Here is a 14,246-nt window from a genome sequence, read left to right as displayed (position 1 = left end):
GCAGTAGTTCTTAAAAACAGCATAAAAGATGTAACATAAAATATTTACGACGAGTGAGTGTTTTTGCAGTATTTCCTTACAAATGAACAGAGCAGCCTTTAACTAGGATTTTTGCAGTTGTTGCTTAAAACAGCAGAGTGATCCTGTCTTTATCAATGATCTTTAACTATGATTTTTACAGTAGTTGGTTAGAAACAGAAAGCACCCCTGTCTTATCAAGAATCTGACTTGCATTTTTTAAAAGTAGTTCTTTAAAAACAACAATGTTTTTGTCTTTATCAAGGATCTTTAACCAGGATTTCTGCAGTAGTTGCTAAAAACAGCAAAGTGCTCCTGTCTTTATCAAGGATCTGTTAGCATATTTGATATAGTTCCTAAAAAAACAAGTGTTCCTGTCACATTGAAGATTGTTGTTGCAGTAATTTTTAAAAACAGCCGAGCTGTCTTATCAAGGATCTTTGACTAACATATTTGCATTAATTTTTAAAAAAAAGAACAGAGCGCTCCTGTCTCATCAAAAATCTTTGACTACAGTTTTTGACGTAGTTCTTTAAAAAAAACCAGAGTGCTCCTGTCTGATCAAGGATCTTTAAGTAGTATTTTTTACAGTAGTTGCTAAATAACAGAATAGAGCCCATGTCTTATCAAGGATCTTTGACTAGCATTTTTGAATTAGTCTTTTAAAACAACAGTGTTCCTGTCTCTAATGATCTCTAACTAGGATATTTGCAGTATTTGTTTCAAAACAGCAGAGTCCTTATCAAGGATTTTTGACTAGCATATTTGCATGAGTTCTTCAATAAGAACACAGCACTCCTGTCTTATCAAGAATCTTTGACTGTCACTTTTGAAGTCGTTATTTAAAAAACAGCAGAATACCCCTGTCTTTATCAAGGAAATTTGACTAGTATTTTTGCAGTAGTTCTTTAAAAACAGTACAGTTGTCTTATCAAGCATTTTTTCACTAGCATTTTTTAAGAAGTTCCTTAAAAACAACAATGTGTCTGTCTTTATCAAGGATCTTTAACCAGAATTTCTGCAGTAGTTGCTAAAAACAGCAAAGTGCTCCTGTCTTTATCAAGGATCTGTTTGCATATTTGATATAGTTCCTAAAAAAACAAGTGTTCCTGTCACATTAAAGATTGTTGTTGCAGTAGTTTTTAAAAACAGCCGAGCTGTCTTATCAAGGATCTTTGACTAACATACAGGTAAAAGCCAGTAAATTAGAATATTTTGAAAAACTTGATTTATTTCAGTAATTGCATTCAAAAGGTGTAACTTGTACATTATATTTATTCATTGCACACAGACTGATGCATTCAAATGTTTATTTCATTTAATTTTGATGATTTGAAGTGGCAACAAATGAAAATCCAAAATTCCGTGTGTCACAAAATTAGAATATTACTTAAGGCTAATACAAAAAAGGGATTTTTAGAAATGTTGGCCAACTGAAAAGTATGAAAATGAAAAATATGAGCATGTACAATACTCAATACTTGGTTGGAGCTCCTTTTGCCTCAATTACTGCGTTAATGCGGCGTGACATGGAGTCGATGAGTTTCTGGCACTGCTCAGGTGTTATGAGAGCCCAGGTTGCTCTGATAGTGGCCTTCAACTCTTCTGCGTTTTTGGGTCTGGCATTCTGCATCTTCCTTTTCACAATACCCCACAGATTTTCTATGGGGCTAAGGTCAGGGGAGTTGGCGGGCCAATTTAGAACAGAAATACCATGGTCCGTAAACCAGGCACGGGTAGATTTTGCGCTGTGTGCAGGCGCCAAGTCCTGTTGGAACTTGAAATCTCCATCTCCATAGAGCAGGTCAGCAGCAGGAAGCATGAAGTGCTCTAAAACTTGCTGGTAGACGGCTGCGTTGACCCTGGATCTCAGGAGACAGAGTGGACCGACACCAGCAGATGATTATCATCTCTTAAGACTGACAGAGTTCAATATTTATCAAAATGCTTGTTTAACCTATCAAGTCATTTACAGGCTGAATTTAAGGCTCTGTAGCTTGGTTCCTATCTACCATCCCCAGCATGCCCACAACACTCGTAACTTAGATTTGATATCAGGGAAACATCGTTTACTGGATTGTACCGCTCGAAGTGTTGTATGCAGGGGACCAAAGATTTGGAACCGGCTTAATGAGAACCTCAAGATGCTGTATCCATTCTCCAACTTCAAAAATAAACTAAAAACCTATCTATTAACCACCTATATTTAATGCCTCATGTAGGGTAGACTACTGTTGGGTTTTGCATGGTTGAATGAATGTATGTATGTATGTGTATGCTTGCTTTAGTACTATTATCTTGTGTTAATCATATAGCGTTGTTTTTTGTTTTGTTTTTTGTTGTTGTACTTGCTACCATGTTCCATCATTCCATGTATATTCCATCATTCCATGTATATTCTATCCTCTGGACCCCCTGTCAAAAGCTTCTTCTAGCTTATTTGGGGGACCCTTTCACGTACCAACATCTTTAAATGATGATATTTTACTACTATTGTATTTGTTATATGGTATTGTGAATAAACTTGAAACACACAAACACATGGCACCCCAAACCATCACCCAACCATGCAAATTTTGCATTTCCTTTGGAAATCGAGGTCCCAGAGTCTGGAGGAAGACAGGAGAGGCACAGGATCCACGTTGCCTGAAGTCTAGTGTAAAGTTTCCACCATCAGTGATGGTTTGGGGTGCCATGTCATCTGCTGGTGTCGGTCCATTCTGTTTCCTGAGATCCAGGGTCAACGCAGCCGTCTACCAGCAAGTTTTAGAGCACTTCATGCTTCCTGCTGCTGACCTGCTCTATGGAGATGGAGATTTCAAGTTCCAACAGGACTTGGCGCCTGCACACAGCGCAAAATCTACCCGTGCCTGGTTTACGGACCATGGTATTTCTGTTCTAAATTGGCCCGCCAACTCCCCTGACCTTAGCCCCATAGAAAATCTGTGGGGTATTGTGAAAAGGAAGATGCAGAATGCCAGACCCAAAAACGCAGAAGAGTTGAAGGCCACTATCAGAGCAACCTGGGCTCTCATAACACCTGAGCAGTGCCAGAAACTCATCGACTCCATGCCACGCCGCATTAACGCAGTAATTGAGGCAAAAGGAGCTCCAACCAAGTATTGAGTATTGTTCATGCTCATATTTTTCATTTTCATACTTTTCAGTTGGCCAACATTTCTAAAAATCCCTTTTTTGTATTAGCCTTAAGTAATATTCTAATTTTGTGACACATGGAATTTTGGATTTTCATTTGTTGCCACTTCAAATCATCAAAATTAAATGAAATAAACATTTGAATGCATCAGTCTGTGTGCAATGAATAAATATAATGTACAAGTTACACCTTTTGAATGCAATTACTGAAATAAATCAAGTTTTTCAAAATATTCTAATTTACTGGCTTTTACCTGTATTTGCATTAATTTTTTAAAAAAGAACAGAGCGCTCCTGTCTCATCAAAAATCTTTGACTACAGTTTTTGCCGTAGTTCTTTAAAAAAACCATAGTGCTCCTGTCTGATCAAGGATCTTTAAGTAGTATTTTTTACAGTAGTTGCTTAACAGAATAGAGCGTATGTCTTATCAAGGATCTTTGACTAGCATTTTTGTATTAGTCTCTTAAAACAACAGTGTTCCTGTCTCTAATGATCTCTATCTAGGATATTTGCAGTATTTGTTTCAAAACAGCAGAGTCCTTATCAAGGATTTTTGACTAGCATATTTGTATCAGTTCTTCAAAAAGAACACAGCACTCCTGTCTTATCAAGGATCTTTGACTGTCACTTTTGAAGTCGTTATTTAAAAACAGCAGAATACCCCTGTCTTTATCAAGGACATTTGACTAGCATTTTTGCAGTGGTTCTTGAAAAACAGCAAAGCGTGCTTCTGTCTTATCAAGTATTCATTGACTAGCATTTTTTTTAAAGTTCCTTAAAAACAACAGTGTTCCTGTCACATAAAAGATCTTTGACTAGCGTTTTTGCAGTAGTTCTTTAAAAACAGCACAGCGTGCTCCTGTCTTATCAAGCATTCTTTGACTAGCATTTTTTAAAGAGTTCCTTTAAAAAGAGCAGTGTTCCTTTCACAAAGAAGATATATTTGAGATGTTTTTGCCGTAGTAAATGAAAAACAGTACTCCTGTGGTATAGAAGATCTTTGACTAGTGTAAACATTGTTTCTGTTTGTTTCTAATCTATGACTTGTTTACTTATATAACTTTTTGTTTTCTTGACAGTTTCTGCCACAGAGCTGTTCTGGTCAGAGTTTATTTGAAGGCGTGAGGGACTCGGCTCCCCGTCTCCAGCCCTGCGACGTGCACGCCAGAAACTGCCGCAACTCCAAGCACACGTGCTCCAAGCACAACTGCTCCACGCAGACCGACAGCTGCACCTGCGAGGAATCGTGCAACGACTCGGGCGACCTGGACGGGGGCAGCGTTAGCGTTCGCCACCACAAACCCTTTTCCGACAACTCCCTGCACTCCCGCAGCCCCTCGGAACCCGTGGCAGAGTTCTGCTACAGGAGGCAGGACTTCCACCATCGCCCCTTCACCTTCACTCCCGTGCCCGCCGAATGCCCTCGTCCCTCGGAGAAGGCCGGCGGAGGCACGTGGCCAAAAGTCATTGTTGGAGCAGCCATACCGGAGTGTGCACAGCTTTCCATCTACAAGAGAAGCAAACAAAGGAAGTCCATCTTTGACACCTTCAGGAGACCAGATGCTCCTCCAAAACTGGACTACATGTCACTTTCCCAACTGTCTAAACACTCACCACAGAGCTCATTAGTGGAATCCACTCAAGCTCCGCCCACCCCGCCGGTCAGGAGCGACTCGTTCCGGTTCAAACATTCCCAGCAGAACAGCTCGGCGTCAGAGTCCACTCTTCCGGCCTCTCCGACGAGAGGAAGCAGTCCTGTCATGGAGGGAGAGGCCGGGCACCAGCTCTACTATGCCCACGCGCCCCAGAGAGAACCCAATATGCAAACGGACGAGGACGAGGCTCAACACAGGGAGCCTGAGAAGAGGAGGTCGCGGCCCAAGTCGGCGCCTGCACGGGCACGTAACGTGACACCGTTACACATCCCGGTTCCAAAGCAGGTGCGAGAGTACAGAGTTCCCACCTCCACATACAGTACAATTGATTCAATATTATCATGAAATGACAGATATTAAGTCATACCACAGCCCCTGTTGTACGAGAATAAATCTACATAATATTAGATAACAAATACATATAGCTTAGATTTGCTTTTGATGTCATTGCACACAAAATTTAATGTTCCACTTCAATTTCTAGTAGCATTACGACATGTTAAAATAAATACTGTTAATATAGAAATAAAGTATCCAAAGTATGTTTGGGGAAAAAATTATTTAGAGAAATTATTTTTAAATAATATAAACATAAATAGTACATTGGTAATATTATTATTGTTAATGTTATTTAGTTCAGTTCCTTAATTTATTTTGAAAACAACAAACATCTACACAATTCCAACAAAAAAGTATCTCCTGCAATATCTTCATCTGCAAAAATAGTAAGATTTAAAGATTATTAAATAGAAACCAAGAATCATGGTGCGTCTCCGAAAAGGAGCAGGAAGATTCAAATGCTAAAATTGTCCCGCCCCATCATTCAGATAATCTGATTTTCAACCATCAGAACAATGCATAATAACTTGATTTTGACAGTATTAAGTTTATTAACAGAATAGAAATCATATTAAATTTCATTACCATATACTCACAATAATAATCCATCCATCCATCCATTTTCTACCACTTGTTCCTTTCGGAGTAACGGGAGGTGCTTGAGCCAACTCAGCAATACAATAATCCTACTCATTTTATCAACAATAAACACATATATTTAATTACACCTTTAAAATATTTTTTTTTATTGTACCTACAATTTTTATTTTTTTATTTTTAAATGTAATAATTTTATTGTTTGGATTTTCCTGTCTAATTGATTCCATTGAGTCACCCCACAAATTGATATGCACATACTTTAAAGAGTCGTGTCAACACAAAGTTGCTTTAAATTCAATTTACCCTTCAAATTATATTGTTCATCTCGATCTCTGATTTTTTTTAGATATTTGGCAGTTTAAATAATAAACATTTTTAAAATACACATTATGAATAAAAAAATTTAACACATGCAATTAAATAATACATATAGTTTTTTAAAAACGCTAATTTAGAATGAATAAAATGTCATGTGACAATATAAGTACTTTGTATTATCTTAATATTTATGGTAATTATGTGATGAGCTATAATTTATACCAGTGTGCAATTAACTTTTTCCCCCCAGGTTCAATGTTTCTCTAATGACGAGCACTCCCCAGAGCCCGTGGATCTGTTACGCTTCTCCCCGATGCGAAGCAATCGGTACAGCATGCACTTTGCACCGCCCAGCTACAACAGCGCCGTGGCACGTAAGTCTCCCAAAATGTCTCCCGCACTTTTGGGCTCTGTTGGAGTTACCTCGTCATTTCATTGAATGTGAAAGTGTCTCCAAAAATGTGTCCGATACTGCATATTGCAAGTGTATTTTTTTCAAGATCCGGCACAGCGAGGTTTAGTGCCTTGCTCGGCCAAGACGGCCGTGATGAGGAACCCGGTCTACACCACTTGGAGCCACGAGACCAGCAACTGTCCTCCAGTTCCCGGCTCAAGTGTGCACACGTATTCACGCGCAAGGTGTTTAGTTTCATCAGCCCTAATTCAGCATACCGTATTTTTCGGGCTATAAGGCGCACTTAAAATCCTTTAATTTTCTCAAAAATCGACAGTGCGCCTTATAAACCGGTGCGCCTAATGTACGGAATAATTCTGGTTGTGCTTACCGACCTCAAAGCAATTTTATTTGGTACATGATGTAATGATAAGTGTGACCAGTAGATGGCAGTCACACACAAGAGATACGTGTACACTGCAAGATGAGGCCAGTAAACAACACCAACACTTTAAATGTTCCATTGAGAATATAGAACATTACACACGGCGTTCAAAAATCTGTCAAAATGTTTAAGTATGACTTTAGTAAGCTGCACCGCTTGATGGATTGTGGGAGCATTACGGCTACCGTAGACAGGCGAATTGTGCTTCAACATAGAAGTATTTTTATGGTGTGTGTATAAGGACCGCAAAATGGCACCCATTAGCAAACATATTATCTGCCGTTTTGTCTTGCAATATTATGCAAAACCAACTTTTCTTACCTTCTGGTGCCTGCTGATGTGTATTTGGGATCTGTATAAGTCCTGAAAATGTGTGCACGTCCGCCATTGTAGTTTGTGTCAACACCATAGTCGATAAGCTTCTTCTTTTTGTCTATATTCTTGTCATGGGAGATTCATCCTCCGCGGTTGCCATTTCTAATGTAAAGTAGTGTAAAGTTCTTACTTATATCTGTCAGTAGACAAACTATGAAAGCGCTAAAACATACCGGTGTAGTGAGTTTACATTATTCACCCATGGAACTTTAGTTATTGGAGAGTTTCGGTCGGCCGGTTTTTCACGGGACACATTTCCGGTGTTGTTCTTGTACTAGTAAGCCACGGATGAGGAGATGCTGCTCCGTTATTGATTGAAGTAAAGTATGAATGTCATTAAAACAGTTAGCGCCATCTTTTGACACTTCTTCCACTTGCACGCTACACCGCTACAACAAAGATGACGGAGAGAAGACGCTGCCGAAGGTGAGCCAGGTAAATAAGACCGCCCACAAAACGGCGCATCCTGAAGCGACTGTCAGAAAGCGGCTTGAAGATGATCTGTAAAACATAATCCATGCAACATTTTGACCAAAGAACCACCATTACATGTTATGTAGACCACAAGGAAGTGTTTTACATTTAGAAATGAATCATAATGTGACCTATTTAATGCGCCTTATAATCCGGTGCGCCTTTTGTATGAAAATAGACCTGAATAGACCCGCTCATTGGCAGTGCGCCTTATAATCCGGTGCGCCCTATGGTTTGAAAAATACGGTATTTACACTGAATTAATTATGGAACTGTTTTCGCAGATGGTAATTGCTTCTGCCCGTCTTACCTTGCTTTGCGCTTTTAGCCCTCAGCGTCATGGTCGCCATAGTGTGGACCTCAACCACAAGCTGGCTGGGGACACGTCTGAGAGCAACTCCAGCCAACCACCGCACAGCACACACTCCCTCCCCGCCAGCGCCAGACTGGGTATACAACAAAGTCCTACTAAATTAACCCCTAAAATCTTTCAAATGCCACAGGGCAGTCTTTTTTTCAACTGCAAAGAGTACTAAGCATCTATGAGGTTTTTATTTCTTGATAATGTAACGTAACACTTGTTTCGCCATTGATTACCACATCATTTTACAGTATTTGGTCATTTGTGTGGTGGCTTTTAGGCTCCCTGAGTGTGTTGCAGTTCAGGACCGAACGCATCAAGATCACGCCGATTCGTTATCCGAGCTCTACTGGATCTGACAGAGGTACTGAATGCTTACACAGTCTGAGAGTAAACATTAATATACCTTATAATACTTATAAATGATAAATGGGTTATACTTGTATCGCGCTTTTCTACCTTCAAGGTACTCAAAGCGCTTTGACAGTATTTCCACATTCACCCATTCACACACACATTCACACACTGATGGCGGGAGCTGCCATGCAAGGCGCTAACCAGCAGCCATCAGGAGCAAGGGTGAAGTGTCTTGCCCAAGGACACAACGGACATGACTAGGATGGTAGAAGGTGGGGATTGAACCCCAGTAACCAGCAACCCTCCGATTTCTGGCACGGCCACTCTGCCACGCCATATGTAATACATTTAAATAGTCAGTATTTATTACCACTAGGGATGTAACAATATTACCTACTCAGTAGCCTAGTGGTTAGAGTGTCCGCCCTGAGGTCGGTAGGTTGTGAGTTCAAACTCCGGCCGAGTCATACCAAAGACTATAAAAATGGGACCGATTACCTCCCTGCTTGGCACTCAGCATCAAGGGTTGGAATTGGGGGTTAAATCACCAAAAATGATTCCCGGGTGAGGCCACCGCTGCTGCTCACTGCTCCCCTCACCTCCCAGGGGGTGAACAAGGGGACGGGTCAAATGCAGAGGACAAATTTCACCACACCTAGTGTGTGCGTGACAATCATTGGTACTTTAACTTTAACTTACAATCGTCACGGTATTAAGGCCACAGTATGATATAAATGTTTTATTATATGAATATTAATATTATTCAGTCATATTGAATAACATAATAATACAATATAAATACAATAACTATTAAAAAAGTATAAATAAAAAAAATACATATTAAATACATAATACACATTAATGTATACAGTACAGGCCAAAAGTTTGGACACACCTTCTCATTCAATGCGTTTTCTTTATTTTCATGACTATTTACATTGTAGATTGTTACTGAAGGCATCAAAACTATGAATGAACACGTGGAGTTATGTACTTAACAAGAAAAGGTGAAATAACTGAAAACATGTTTTATATTCTAGTTTCTTCAAAATAGCCACCCTTTTCTCTGATTACTGCTTTGCACACTATTGGCATTCTCTCGATGAGCTTCAAAGTGCTGTACCTGTAAAGTGAAAACCATTTCAGGTGACTACCTCTTGAAACTCATCGAGAGAATGCCAAGAGTGTGCAATTCAGTAGTCAGAGTAAAGGGTGGCTATTTTGAAGAAACTAGACTATAAAACATGTTTTCAGTTATTTCACCTTTTTTTTGTTAAGTACATAACTCCACGTGTGTTCATTCATAGTTTTGATGCCTTCAGTGACAATCTACAATGTAAATAGTCATGAAAATAAAGAAAACACATTAAATGAGAAGGTGTGTCCAAACTTTTGGCCTATACCTTTTTCTCGTTAAATTCTGCAGTTTTGCTCCTTTTTCAATGTTTGCTGTTTTTCTTTATAGTTCCCTTGTTTAATTTAAACTCTTAGAATGTGTCGTGGGCCCATAAATAACAAACTGCAGGACGCAAATGGCCGCATTTTGGACACCCCTAATAAAAGCTATTTCTCTACAGTATTGCTATTCTCTATTATTTTGCTCCCTGTTGGAAAATGGTAGCATGTTGAAAACAGGATGTCAACAAAGGAGGATTAAATGAGCTGTGCTTCTTCCTACTCCTTTTCGGAATAGTGCAAATTTGAACATGTGCTGTTACTTAATTGACTTTTGTAGCACGTTTTGACATAAACTAAACCATTACCAAACTCCCACCTGCAGGCTCCCGCTCTCATTCGGAGTGCAGCTCCCCGACGACGCCTCCCAAGTCCCCCGTCGTCCTGGATATGTCCTCCTTCGCCAGCAGCCAATCCACAAGCTCCATCTCCACCCGGCTCAGGATATCCGTCAGCCCCGCTCCGGTCGGTGACGGCCGTAAGGATGGGTAAGGCGCCCCCCAACCCACCCGACCTCCCATTCGCCCGGGTTGTTAAACCGCCATCGCTCATGGCGCCGCCTGCCATTCGTCTGTGCCTCTCTCCCATTCATTTTGATGAAGTGCCTCGTAAAGCAGTAAACAAATCCTCGTCTCTCCTGATCAATGCGCTTCTCCTCCGCTTTCCTCTGCTGCTGCTCATTAAAACCTGCGATCTATCTTTTTGCTCTTTCTTTTCGTCCTTTTCCCAGATTTGTCTCTAATCCCTCTGTCAGGCGTCAGCAGGCAGTTAGGCCCGAGTTCTTCTCGTTACGGTGCTTGAGGTTTGTTCTGTGTTGCAAATATCTTGAATGCCATATTTGCACTTCTCCATTACTTTGAGTAGCATGTTGAACATTTTGTCACTTTGCTTGCACACGCTTTTGAAATGAGAATTATGCTGCATTCCAGAATGCTTAGAATTCGGAAATGCCAAATTTGGAGCTTATGAGGTCATATACATACATGATAAGTTAATATTTACCTTTGTTATGCTGCCTTAATATGTACACATTTACTTTTAACTAACGTACAGTACAGGCCAAACGTTTGGACACATGACTATTTACATTGTAGATTGGCACTGAAGGCATCAAAGCTATGAATGAACACATGTGGAGTTATGTACTTAACAAAAGAAGGCAAAATAACTGAAAACATGTTTTATATTCTAGTTTCTTCAAAATAGCCATCATTTGCTCTGATTACTGCTTTGCACACTCTTGCCATTCTCTCGATGAAGTGAAAACCATTTCAGGTGACTACCTCTTGAAGCTCATCGAGAGAATGCCAAGAGTGTCCGAAAAAGTAAACAGAGCAAAGGGTGGCTATTTTGAAGAAACTAGAATATAAAACATGTTTTCAGTTATTTCACCTTTTTTTGTTAAGTACATAACTCCACATGTGTTCATTCATCGTTTTGATGCCTTCAGTGACAATCTACAATGTAAATAGTCATGAAAATAAAGAAAACGCATTGAATGAGAAGGTGTCTGAACTGTACAGTATATCTATTGGAGTACAGGCTCCAAAGTCAGGCTCAACCCGATTAATGGCAGTGCTTGACTAAGTTTACCAAAGCAAATAATCAAGTCAGTTAATCTGTTCAAGTCCAACAGTTGCTGTCAAAAAACCCAAATTAACAAAGGCTGACTTTTTTTGTCTTTTCAGTACATTTTTGTTGAATTTTGGCCATTTTTTTGTTCTTACTCCATTATACATGATTTTTCCTGAAAGGGTTTATTCATGTTACTTATGTTCTTATGTTGCATTTTTAAATGTAATGTCCAATCAGGTAGAAGATAATACCCTAAAACCAAACAGGACATAAGAGTCCTTCATTTTCAAAGGGCATAACAACATTTTGGATTTTTTTACTGCAATGTTGGAAGTAACATTTTAACATTAAACAAGCTAAAGTATAACTGCTCACACCCGACACAGATGGAAAAGCAATGCTTTCATTTATCGGCGTTATATCTGTACTACTTTTTTATTCTGTGTTTTTATACGTCAAGTTTATGCATCTCAATTTTCTTCAACTTGAATACACTTTTCCCTTTGTGTTGGTACATTTCCAGTTTCCCACTTATCTGGAATGCAGCATTTCAAAGTGTAAATGTTGCAATCGACTGTCGGCTTTAAGTTGAACATGTTCTTCTTTTTCCCTGTGAGGCCTTATTTGGAGGAGCCGCGCCACGTGACTGTGCAGAAAGGAGCAGAACCGCTGGGCATCTCCATCGTGAGCGGAGAGAACGGCGGCGTGTTTGTGTCCAAAGTTACGCCGGGAAGCATCGCCCACCAAGCTCACTTTCAGTACGGAGACCAGCTCCTTGAGGTAATCCCCCTTTGGTTGATTTTGTCATATACTGTATGACTTTGACAAATGTCCTCTGGTCTCCAGTTTAATGGGATCAACCTGAGAAATGCAAACGAACAACAGGCGCGCTTGGTGATCGGGCAGCAGTGCGACACGGTCACCATCTTGGCTCAGTACAACCCTCACATGTTCCAGCTGGGCAATCATTCCCGATCAAGGTATTAGTTCACTTTACTTATACAAAAATGGCGTTTCCTGACGACAAACTTTTCACCCCAGCTCTCGGATGGAGTCCATCAGCAACCATCCCACCCCCCAGGACAGCGGCGCCAACACCCCGGACGATCACTCTATCGGCGACACCCTCAGCGAGCAGGACGAGGGCACCATGACTCCACCGTCCAAGCAGACCACCCCGGCCACCAGCCCCCACAGCTCCTTTAGGTAGGACATACTGGACGCAACATTCGTACGCCCATAGCATGCCATGGTTTCAAAAAGTAAAATTTATGACTTTAAAACGCCGCTGTACGGAGTGGTACACGGACGTAGGGAGAAGTACAGAGCACCAATAAACCTTAAAGGCACTGCTTTTGCAATCACATAATATCTATGCTTTTCACACACACAAGTGAATGCAAGGCATTCTTGGTCAACAGCCATACAGGTCACACTGAGGGTGGCCGTATAAACAACTTTAACACTGTTACAAATATGTGCCACACTGTGAACCCACATCAAACAAGAGTGACAAACACATTTCGGGAGAACATCCGCACCTAACACAACATAAACACAACAGAACAAATACCCAGAACCCCTTGCAGCACTAACTCTTCCGGGACGCTACAATATACACCCCCCCTCCACACACACACACACACACCCACACACACACACACACACACACACACACACACACACACACACACACACACACACACACCTCAACCCCGCCCACCTCAACCTCCTCATGCTCTCTCAGGGAGAGCATGTCCCAAATTCCAAGCTGCTGTTTTGAGGCATGTTAAAAAAAATAATGCACTTTGTGACTTCAATAATAAATATGGCAGTGCCATGTTGGCATTTTTTTTCCATAACTTGAGTTGATTTATTTTGGAAAACCTTGTTACATTGTTTAATGCATCCAGCGGGGCATCACAACAAAATTAGGCATAATAATGCGTTAATTCCACAACTGTATACCGGTATATCGGTATCGGTTGATATCGGAATCGGTAATTAAGAGTTGGACAATATCGGGATTTCGGATATCGGCAGAAAAGCCATTATCGGACATCTCTAGTTAATAATAAATACCTCAGTGTTTTTCATACCCACTATTGTTCTCTGTTTGAGTAATCAGGCCTTATCTAACATTCCACACTACAAAATAATAAAAATGTGTATGATTCGTCCTTAAATTGTGTCACATCAATATAGGTATGCGCAAGGCTACATGATCGGTATCGTATTGGAAGTGGAAATACGTCGCACTCCAAATGGCAACAACTATTAAAACGTGTTCTGCTTTGTTACATTTGTACATAAAATATGATAATTTTATCGGACAGGTGACAAAGCAAATTAGTGTAATATTTAATATTATACCCCCTTTATTTCTACAGTATGTGTAAGACCTAAATAAAGGAGCTAATAGTCCCTGGGCTACACTTTGTACACACCCTGAGCTATGCGTTTCACTTTTTGTTCCCTCCAGGCTCCCAAGTTCAGGTACGCGTCGGACCGCAGAAGCCAGACTGGTGAGGTTGAAAAGGATCCAGACGGAGCTGGGAGTCCATATCTGCGGAGGAAACCTTTACGGCATCTTTGTGGAGAGCCTGGATGACGACAGTCCTGCCAAAACTGCTGACGGCCTCCTACTTGGAGACCTGATACTGGAGGTTTGTATTATTATTTACTTCAATTCCTTTTTGCACCACAGATTGACTGATTGTGTG

General features: G+C 40.5%; 1 protein-coding gene across 2 annotated transcripts in view; it reads left to right on the top strand.

The window, feature by feature from the left end:
- Positions 1–14,246, top strand: part of LOC133610391 (disks large homolog 5-like) — an 81,804-nt gene that overhangs the window by 53,328 nt on the left and 14,230 nt on the right. The window contains exons 16-26 of one of the 2 annotated variants that reach the window (XM_061966594.2): positions 4,255–5,115; positions 6,338–6,461; positions 6,588–6,726; positions 8,104–8,225; positions 8,417–8,500; positions 10,274–10,436; positions 10,679–10,750; positions 12,141–12,303; positions 12,370–12,503; positions 12,565–12,729; positions 14,006–14,189. In XM_061966594.2, the coding sequence (XP_061822578.2) occupies positions 4,255–5,115; positions 6,338–6,461; positions 6,588–6,726; positions 8,104–8,225; positions 8,417–8,500; positions 10,274–10,436; positions 10,679–10,750; positions 12,141–12,303; positions 12,370–12,503; positions 12,565–12,729; positions 14,006–14,189 (2,211 nt within the window). The remainder of the gene's footprint in view (positions 1–4,254; positions 5,116–6,337; positions 6,462–6,587; positions 6,727–8,103; positions 8,226–8,416; positions 8,501–10,273; positions 10,437–10,678; positions 10,751–12,140; positions 12,304–12,369; positions 12,504–12,564; positions 12,730–14,005; positions 14,190–14,246) is intronic. The other variant, XM_061966595.2, reaches the window with a different exon arrangement.

The sequence above is a fragment of the Nerophis lumbriciformis genome, linkage group LG11, assembly GCF_033978685.3.
Source record: "Nerophis lumbriciformis linkage group LG11, RoL_Nlum_v2.1, whole genome shotgun sequence".
In the NCBI taxonomy this organism is placed as follows: Eukaryota; Metazoa; Chordata; class Actinopteri; order Syngnathiformes; family Syngnathidae; genus Nerophis; species Nerophis lumbriciformis.
The sequence above is the reverse complement of the archived record's forward strand: the minus strand, read 5'-3'. Positions and strand labels throughout refer to the sequence as shown.